The sequence below is a fragment of the Sceloporus occidentalis genome, unplaced genomic scaffold, assembly GCF_023333645.1.
Source record: "Sceloporus occidentalis isolate IW3139 unplaced genomic scaffold, rSceOcc1.0.p SCAF_25, whole genome shotgun sequence".
NCBI classification, from domain to species: domain Eukaryota; kingdom Metazoa; phylum Chordata; class Lepidosauria; order Squamata; family Phrynosomatidae; genus Sceloporus; species Sceloporus occidentalis.
Genome location: NW_028317005.1, coordinates 6960878 through 6970779, shown reverse-complemented (window position 1 = coordinate 6970779; position 9902 = coordinate 6960878). Strand labels below are relative to the sequence as shown.

The window sequence follows — 9902 nt, the reverse complement described above, 5'->3', positions numbered from 1 at the left end:
TGGGTTTAACTCTACTGGCTTCTTTGTCGTGAGGAACCTTGTTTGTATACAATACACACCATACTTTGGTATGTAAAATAAATTATTAAAATTAGGATTATTGTAGTATATTTAAGGCCTTTGGCAGGGTAGACCTTTTTGTTCATCAACTGTTCTGAAATAGTAGACGTTATGCCAGTATAATTACTTTTTCTTTTATAAGTTATAAGATGAAATTTTTTTCTTGAAATGTAGTTATACTTTAATTTGTGCAATTCAACCCATTTCAAATATATCTTAGCCCTTGTTTCTGCCACTCCAGGATAGTCAGACAATATGAAACTCATTTTACTAACTTTATTAGGTTTGTACTGCGAATCCAAATAAAACAAAATATTTCTACTTGTATCGACACCATCCTGAATGAATTGTAATGTCGCAAAGAGAAAAATCTTCAGAATATGTTTTATTACACAAAGAACCGAAATAACCTTTTGCATGGCTCAGCTGCCAATCATGAATTATGTTTTTTATTTCTCAAAACAAAGCTGTTATTTGTCAGACATGCTTTGTCTCTATGAAAGTTCTGCATTGGAGAATGCCAATGTGCTTCTCCATCCATGACCCTGTTCGGGCCACCTTTTTAATGGTGTAGATCAAATAATCCACTTCGAGCCTCTATGGCAGGGGTTCTCAAACTGCGGCCCTCCAGCTGCTGCAGGACTACATCTCCCATAATGCTCCTTCAGCTAAGGGGCTGGCTGAGGAGTATGGGAGACGTAGTCGTGCAGCAGCTGGAGGGCCGCAGTTTGAGAACCCCTGCTCTATGGAATACAGAATGTCTAGGTGATTACGGATGTTGGATAGGGCAGATTTGTGGTGCCAGTCTTCACCTATAGTTTGTCACTAGGAATATTTCAGGAGTTGTTATTTCCCTGTTTGAAAGTTAGGACATCGGTTTTATTTAATTAATTGTACAAAATAGTATTTTGTTAACATGTTAGGTTTGTTTCATAAACTCAATAATAGTGTTTTCTGTAAAAAATTATGACTTGGTAATTCTAGTTATTAATATAATGCAGGGTTATACTGTTCTTCAAAGGGTCAGAGACTGACTTTATAGCTTTCAGTTTTTTCCCCTAATCTTGAAAAGCAGCATTGTTCATTTGGCATTCAGCAGTCATCTGTGCCTTCTCTGTGGGGGTGACACAGCTTTTCACCCCACATGAGGTCACGCTAAGCGTTTAAGATTGACATCTTCCCCTTATTGATGTCACTGAAAATGCTTATCAGGTGGAGGTCCATTTGACTGATAGCTGCTTAAAGAGCAATCACTTAAAAGACTGGCTTTTTCAGACTATGGCAATGATGGACATTTTAAAGGTTCCTGTTACTCTAATACTTCACTTTGCATATTTTCTACTGAGATTGGTATACGGATCTGTTCCGAGGCTCTGAAGGCAATGCGTATGTTAGCTTGCAAGAGCAGAGCCCAATTCTCCTTTTGTAACAGTATATTGTATATTCTTTTCTCAAGTTATTACTAGTTTTGTGTATTTTGAATTGTAACTACTATAAATTAAAATGTAAAATGCATTCATATAATACACGACTCCTGGTATAATATCTTGGCAAAAGTAAGTAAGGATAACAGTAGGTATTCTTAATTATGTTACATATTTAGAAGTTGGGGACTCATCAGGAGACCAGGATTGAGATTTAGCTGTTCCTCTAAACATGGTTACCAACAATGCATATGTAGGAAAGAGTTGACGGAATCTTAGATACTGTAGTTTGAATTTACTAATCAAGGTCAAACAGTCATTGATTGAAATTAAAGAGACATTTTACTAAACCTAAGATTATATGAAAGATAACATTTTGAGTACTGCAAATGTGAATGCAGATGCTTTGTGACATAGATTTCATTGATTGATTTTTAAAGCTCACTAAGGGCTGCAAAAAATGCCCTCTCATCTGAGTATTTGCCAGTAAATGACCTGTCAGAATCCAGGTCTTTTCTCAGAAAGTCTCATACACGTTCCATAACTGTCTAAATATATTATTATTATTATTATAGGTGATATATATTTTTTGAAATGGCATATGTTTCATATACATGGATGTTGGTTATTGATTACAAGAATGGATTAGAGCTAATAAATGTAATTGGATAATTCCTTAACATATATATTTTCTGGTTATCGGCATACTGTTACATGCAGGTCCACCAAATGCGTTTTTTTTTGGGGGGGGGGGGGTTACAAATATTGATATGCACTGTTGGTAACACGGTGACTCCCAGATTTCTTAAGCGTTTATGCTCCGTGATCGGTGTCACTTTGTTTATACATATCCCAGAAAAAAAAAAGGTTTACCAACAGCAGAAGTGTAGATGTGAAGTCTTGACGGATTATAACATTCAAAGTGTGAAGTGCAGTGAATTAATCAGCTTGTAGAGGGCCATCTATATACGGCTCATATATATACGACTAGAGAACTAGTGTTACACTGTTCTATGGAACAATTGCAACAATATATTGTGACAAAGGGTTACAAATAAAATGAAAGGGCGGAATGAGTTATTTTGTTTCTGCGCATGAATGTGCCTTTCAACATTTATTTTAACCTAAAGGTATTAAAACTTTTCAAATCTTTTCACACATGTTAATTGCTCATCAACATAAAATAATTAAGGCATCTGTAAGGAGAGGCTGTTTGTATTTCACGGCAGCTGCTGCAGGGGGCAGTTTTGTTGCATCCAATCCGTTCTTATTTAGAAAATGATGCAGCGCATGTATGACTGTTTGTGTAATAGAATTATTATGTATATGAAAGCCACTATAAACACTTTTCGCAACACTCCGGCTACCAAGTTCCTAAACGCTGTATGTCTGTATAAATATTTATCGAAGGAAACAGAAGATTTCATTTGTACATGGCCAGCGTGTTAATAAAATCTCGGTCGTCACTGGGCACAGGGAAATACATAATTAGCCACATGTAGCTTTATATAGAGGTACTTGTCACTGGGAGGGTGGACAGCTCGATACAATAAATAAATAAAATATATAGTATTGTAGTGGGGGGATATTTGATGTTAGAGCCCTTTACTAAAGGATTGGACCAGCAGAAAGTACTAAAGGCCGTGTGTATGCGTGTGTCTATATATATATATATATATATATATGTGTGTGTGTGTGTGCCATTTGGCAATCTAATTTACTTTGGCCCGTCTGTATCATACGGATAAACCAATTTACCCAGCATTGCGATGAACTAGCACTGACCCTTAAAGAGCATTCTTTCATCTCCAGCGAAAGCAAGTCTTTTTTGTATATTCCAAGGTATGACAACCAGAAAGGATACACTATGACTTCTTGCCTCTTATCTTTTATTTTGATATGTTCTGACGTGCTTTTTTGGGTGAGTTTATAGTCGGCTAGCGGAAGGTCTGCTTGCACTGATAAAGAACCAAGTGGTATGCTTCTCCATGCATGTCATGCTTTACTAACATAGAGTTGCATATTCTTCTCTTATATTTAAGACAACTACCTCCGTTATCTCTAAATCTAACCGTTTTGTATTATATAGAACTAGAACTCGTTTTGCTTACAAAATATAACTTTGGAAAATCGTTTTTTTACCCATTTGAGACCATCCTGAACATGTACATCAATCAGATCTCCCAATTCATCCTCCAGACGTGTTAGTGAGGTTTGCTGTGAGAAGTATTTACTAGGCATCTGATAATAATTAATGTTAATAAACACGTCTCTTTAAAGGGGAAGCGCTATGGAAAAATATTTTTCTCCTTGAACATAAAATACAGTACTGTATCCAGGATTATGGGTTAGCATTGATAAAACCCTGGTTTAATTTTATAAACTCCCTTTATTTACGGACCTGGGGGCTGCCATTGTTGTCGGTCAGGTGATATTTTGGAATCAGTTGATTCTTTATGGCAATGCTAGTGAAGTCCGTTCCTCCATAGACTTCCATTGCAGAGTTTCTGACTGGATGATTAACATTGACTAATTCTATTTCCCACAAGGCAATATAATAAAGAGTCAGGGTATTTGTCTAGTAAATTAGGCTAAGATAACAGAGCTAGAACGCATACAAATGGCTAATATGCATCTTCCTGAAAACATATATTGCAAAAACAGGTAAAATTTAAAACGGCACACTATATTTTTGAAAAGAGTTCCTCTTTAAGGAGTTCTACATTGTTGTGTCTAGGAAAACGGCTCTATTATAATTTATATAGTGCTGTATATTTTAAATGAAAAATAAATAGTGTTGTGGATAAATTGTATCTTTTAACAGTTAACAGATGGCATCCAGTCAGATGAGAAACATCTAGGCCTTCTATTCCGCCAGCGGAGTTCCTGACCTAGTTTTTTATGGCAGAATTTGTGCCAAGTATATTAAAGTTAACTAACCATATTGACTCGAATTTTTGGGAAATACCATCATCAGGTGAATATATCTCACCTGATGATGAATACAGCAATACCCAAACCCTGTCTAATTCACATCCTATGTAAATTAGGATTGACAAAGGGATTGTGCAGCCTTAACATAGACATTTCTGTGATGGTTTATAGTGTAAAGGAACTTTTAGCGATCGTAAGATGTATTATTTTTTTAAGTTTAGTGCTTTAACCCCTTAAGGACAATGGGCTAAACCCATTGAAAACAATGCATTTTGAGCCCGTACATGTACGGGCTTTGTCATTAAGGGCTTAAAATCTTTCTATGAAATAAGAAATAGTATACTTGATTATTCTAAAGATATTCACAAGAAAATAACGGCAGAATATACAAGTGACCATTGAATTTGGCTCTAGCGCTGTAAATAATGTGAATTTCTATTGATTTCAACAGAAGTGCTGTAAAATTCTTCTTTATTCCCGGAATCAGATAAACTCCTAGCAATACAGAGCAGTGGGAGATCTAATGCCTGCATCGGGTAGCAACATGACATTCATCAAATCCAGAATGAAACCCCTTAGAAACACCAATATAAACATCTAACTTTGTTACCTTGGAACGTAGACTTAAAGACTTAATAACCTAATTCAGGTTGCATTGTATGTATTTTACATATTGGGATTTTTTTAACAGTCTTCATATAATGTATGTTGAATCCATAGAAATTAACAAGACCCAGTGGAAGTTAATCATTTTATCGAGTTACTGGAGAAAAATGGTTTTAAAAATGTCAAGCATTTTGAAAATCAATTAGTACAATTTGTAGATTTTTTTTCATTCTTTAGTGAATCATTTTAAGCTCTACATGATGTTTTACAAATGCTCAACCGTATACCCAGTGCTGATCTAAGCCTGGCCTAAGGTGCTGCCTCCTCAAACCTCCTGAGCCATGGATGTCCTAGAGATTATACTCCACTGGGTTCTTTCTTCGATTTCTACATGGCACGCCTTTCCTGACACAATACTATTGAGATTTTGGAGATGTATTGAGATCTTTGATCTTCCCAACCAGCCCATTGAGAGCTGCGGTGCGCTAGAGATACCAGTTGTCCAAAGTGAAGAGGGCCAGGGGCTACTAACCCCCTGTATCTGCTGTCCTAGGCCAGAAGACATCAATGATTATACTTGATCTAAATTAAAAATAAGCTAACTTTTTGAAGATGTTTAGTTTTTAACAGTCAGTCATGTGGATTCTATTGTAATATCTCATTAGTGACATCAAATGATTCTTCTGAAAGTAATTACTTGTAAGGAGGTAAAAATATCCTGAATTAAGTCAACTGTATTCAAGCCTTGATTCCAATTATGATATACCTGTTCAAACAAACTTTCAAAATACAATGTCGTGAAAAGAAAGGTTTATGTGTTATGTATTTATTTAAAAATGTGTAAGATATGTAGCCATAAACACATAAAAACAACAACTGATTTGGACTGCATGTTAAGCAGTTACTTGTCTGTGTCTCCTTTTTAAATCACTGTTTATGAACTGTTGTTATTAAAAAAATATATTAAAGAAACTATTTTTGAAATTAGAATTCCTTCTTCAATGTAGTCTATTTACAAACTATTATATGTTATTCGGCAAGACAGGTAGACAGTTTCTAATCAGATTCACTTTTCACCATACCTGGGAACTCTCCGGGTTTGACTGGAGTCTCAGCCCTGCTTACCCAGGACTCCGGGCTAGTTTCTTCCTTGCCCTGGCAGGGGAGTAGCATGTGGCCACCTCCAACCAACCAACCAACTAAATGTTACTCCTTGGGTAGAGGGAAAGCTCTGTGTGGCCTACTTGTTCCCAGATATGTTTACCACCAATATATTAATAGTTCTGTAATTGGGCATAGCTTACATTAGTGAACGCCAAGGATACTTCTTCATGGGTCACATAGTCCTCCACGACCCTTGTAACCAAAGTCCAGTTTGTGGACTTCTAATGCTTGTTCATATAGTCCAAACCGTGCTTTGGAAGCAGAGGTGAACCTCTCCTTTTTTTCTTATCTTGATTATCGTCTAGTGCATTGAATTTTCTCTTCACCTTGTCTAGGTTTGTAATAAGGGCGTTTTTTAATCCTTACTAAATAACAAAATGTTATCCTTTTCTCTGCAGGACACTAAAGTATTCTCATTTAGGATGTAGGGCAACATGCAGGGAATATGATGGAGATGATTAAATAAATCTGTTTGTATAATTGCAAATTCTTTCATGTATTTATTCAGTATTTTCTCTTGTGTGCTTTGTAATTCAATCTGAGAAGTAAGAGTTCTTATGATTTATTCATAGAGCTATTTATTGAGTTCTAATGTGTCCACAGTTTTGTACGGTGAAATAAATATACAAATAAGGCACAGGACAAAGCAATAAAATCAGCTTATTGTAAAAAAAACATAAATATTATAGGTACCAGTAAATTGCATGATCAGATTTAAAATAGTAATTAAAATATCGTTCAACCGACTAAAGCAAACATGAGAAACATGGCTGAAAAAACCTGACAGACACAACAAAAAGCTCTGGTGTTATATATATATAACACCCCACAAATCTGAGGACTGGTTTTGGTTTATGAATAAGAGTGTTACTGGTACTACCATGAAAAAATGTGTGCACAGATACATCCGTGTGATCATGCATGCACAGTTGGGTTTCTCACTGCTTTATCTTGGTAATTAGTGTGGGTTATTGCATATAGATTCATCACTAGGGTTATAATTTAGGAAGGCTACTCTGAGCCTGCCCCGTTTTGGAGGAGTGGCTTCTCAAGGGGGCAGGGCCAGTCGTACATATGTAAGCTGCATAGGGGCAGGATTAGCCGCAGGTGTTTTTTCAATAGGAGGGAAAGTGGGTGGGGTAAGTAAGGCTAAGCAATGCTCCCCCTGCCCCGTATATCAGTTTGTAATCAGATGATCAGGGATTGGATGGTATTAGTACATTTGTTATTATTGTTGTTGATTATTATTATTATTTGTAGGAAATGTTTAAATCGCGTTTAAAATAACTTTTAGAGTATAGTAGATTTTATCATGTTTGAATATTTCAGGACCCCTAAATAGATCATTGAACAATTATTGGATTGTAGTCAAAATGATACTATTATACCATTGTATACATACGTTTATGCATACACAGACACGACTACTAAAGTGATCTTTTTCAACATGGTTACGGTTTCAGAGGAAGTTGTTATGACAAAATGGAACACAACATATATTGGGTTTGATGTTTACTTGTGGTATATACCAGTTGTTGATGGAGAAATGAGCCCATGGCCTGTGCATTTTTTTTTGTCAACGTTATTGTTTTAGAGATATTTGGTGGCATGATAAATGTCCTGATTTTTGGCCACTGCTCTGCTTTCCCAACGAGCTGCTTCGCTGTCCTGGTTTTGCAGGTAGTAGGTATCACAGGCTGGTTGGGGAGATCATAGGATCTCCCCTGACTGCCCAATTGAGCTGTAAATCAAAGTCCTTGCTCATATAGCACAGGCTTAAATTGCAGATGCCGTGTGACCACCATACAAAGTATTGAAACCGTGCCGCAAGATGACATCACGTTCTGGTGTTTTGCTTTCATAATGTGTGTGGTGGCTTGAATGATACTGCCCCGGCCCTATATGTAACAACACCCCATCTTGCCTCCAACAAAGGTTTGAACACCAGAAATGTTGGGGGTATGATCTCTTTCTTCTCCTCACCCTACCAACAACAAGTCAGAAACAATCAGCAACTTAACAGTAAGGCAAAGATAAGTTAATGGGGAGGAATAATCATGCCAATTCCAGAGAAAAAAGGAAATTTAAATTCTTTTCCCCATAGTGTACACATATATTTCCATTATGTAACTTAGTGCATGAAACTGTTGGGTGTAGGATTTGGGGAATGGGACAGATCTAGTTAACTGTGGGTGCGTATGGAATATGCAGTATATCCAGCAAGACCATATAAAAAATAAAATTTGCTGCCCTGCATAATTCACGTCACAAGCACAGTTTTGACACATTTGAAAAAAAAGAAATGGGATTCATACTACATTTTTTTAAAGATTGCTACATATTTTTATTGTCAATATTATCAAAAAGAGACTTAAACTTAGGAAAGTAAAGTGTTGAATTGCACCTCCTTATTGATTTTAATAGCGCCATTTTATTATAGGTACAAAGGAAATACTAAGTAATGCCTCATATAACAATTTGCACAAAAACAAAAGGGGCGTAAGGCCCTGTCCAACAGAGCTTATAATCTAGAAGCTGATTTTTCTGCAAACATTTTCCTGGAACAATACTGTGGTTGTATTCATGTCTGTCGATCAGTATAGATTCCTTTTAAATAATTAGGGTTACTGTAAATAAATTGTTTGGAAGAGCATTCGGAATAGCAATTAATCACTGGCATGCATAAAATATTTGGCACGTAACATTAATGCTTTGGATATTTACCATATGTGTAGGCTGAATACTGCCCCTTGTGTTGCTATCAAAGGAATATTACGCCGGCTGGATGCCTGCTCTGTAGGACTGAACCATTAACACTTTTTGTAGTTCTGATTGTGAAATTCTGAGAACTGGGTTACGTGCCGCACAGTCTCCTGGTGGTTAGTGGATTAGAACGCTTTTTTGAACGTCCGATGACAGCCCCGCTTTCTGCTCAGAGTTCCAGCTTACTGCTTCCAGCTCAGCTGTTGAGATTTATTCTGCGATGGGAAGCAGATCTTGTCAGGTGCAATAACTATCATCTGTCTTAACGTGGAAGCTCTCAAACAACATCTGGACCCTTTCTTTAACTCGGATGGCTTCCCTGCTGGCGTCTGAGATGTACCATGTGGTAGGAAGTGTAGCCACTTCGCAAAGATTCAGACTGGCACAAATGGGTTAGTACCTGACTTAAAGTTTATCCCTTTGCTCGTTACTTGGTTTGATGAAGTGCACTGCATTTTTGGATAGTTCTTTCTATAACAGCTTTATGCAGATTTTACTTATGGTCATGTCTGGTAGCTTTTTAATGTTTGTGTTCTTTGCGTTTCGCAGAAGAAATGAATGTTTCATATCATCTTGTATCTTTTATCAGAGATCTTCTATTTTTACCTGTATGAAACGTTCCAAGTTTGAGTAAGCGTGAATGAAATAGTAAAGTTTGTTATGGCCACTAAGACATACAGACGGATGACCTGTTAAAATCTTCATGTTATGCTCAGTGTCTTCTCGGATACGTTTATCTACTGAGTGTTTAGGCTGTCACAATGTATTACAAAGCAGCTGCTTTGAGTCCAGTAATTACCCATTTAAATATCACCCTTACGATGATTATGCCGTCTACTTTAAAGAATGGAGTAATGTCTGCTGACAGCTTCAAAGCTTAGTGAGGATTTTTTTGAATGTTTTTTTGCATCACAGCACAGGTAAGTTAGACATATAATAGTTTACAGAATG

The 9902-nt window shown here is 36.6% G+C and overlaps 1 protein-coding gene across 1 annotated transcript in view; it reads left to right on the top strand.

Annotated features, from left to right (window-relative positions):
- The first annotated feature begins 9261 nt into the window (after nt 1–9261).
- LOC149300338 (1-phosphatidylinositol 4,5-bisphosphate phosphodiesterase eta-1-like) overlaps nt 9262–9902 on the top strand; it is a 48032-nt gene continuing 47391 nt past the window's right edge. The window contains exon 1 of the mRNA XM_089485299.1: nt 9262–9343. Coding sequence (XP_089341425.1) covers nt 9262–9343 — 82 coding nt within the window. The remainder of the gene's footprint in view (nt 9344–9902) is intronic.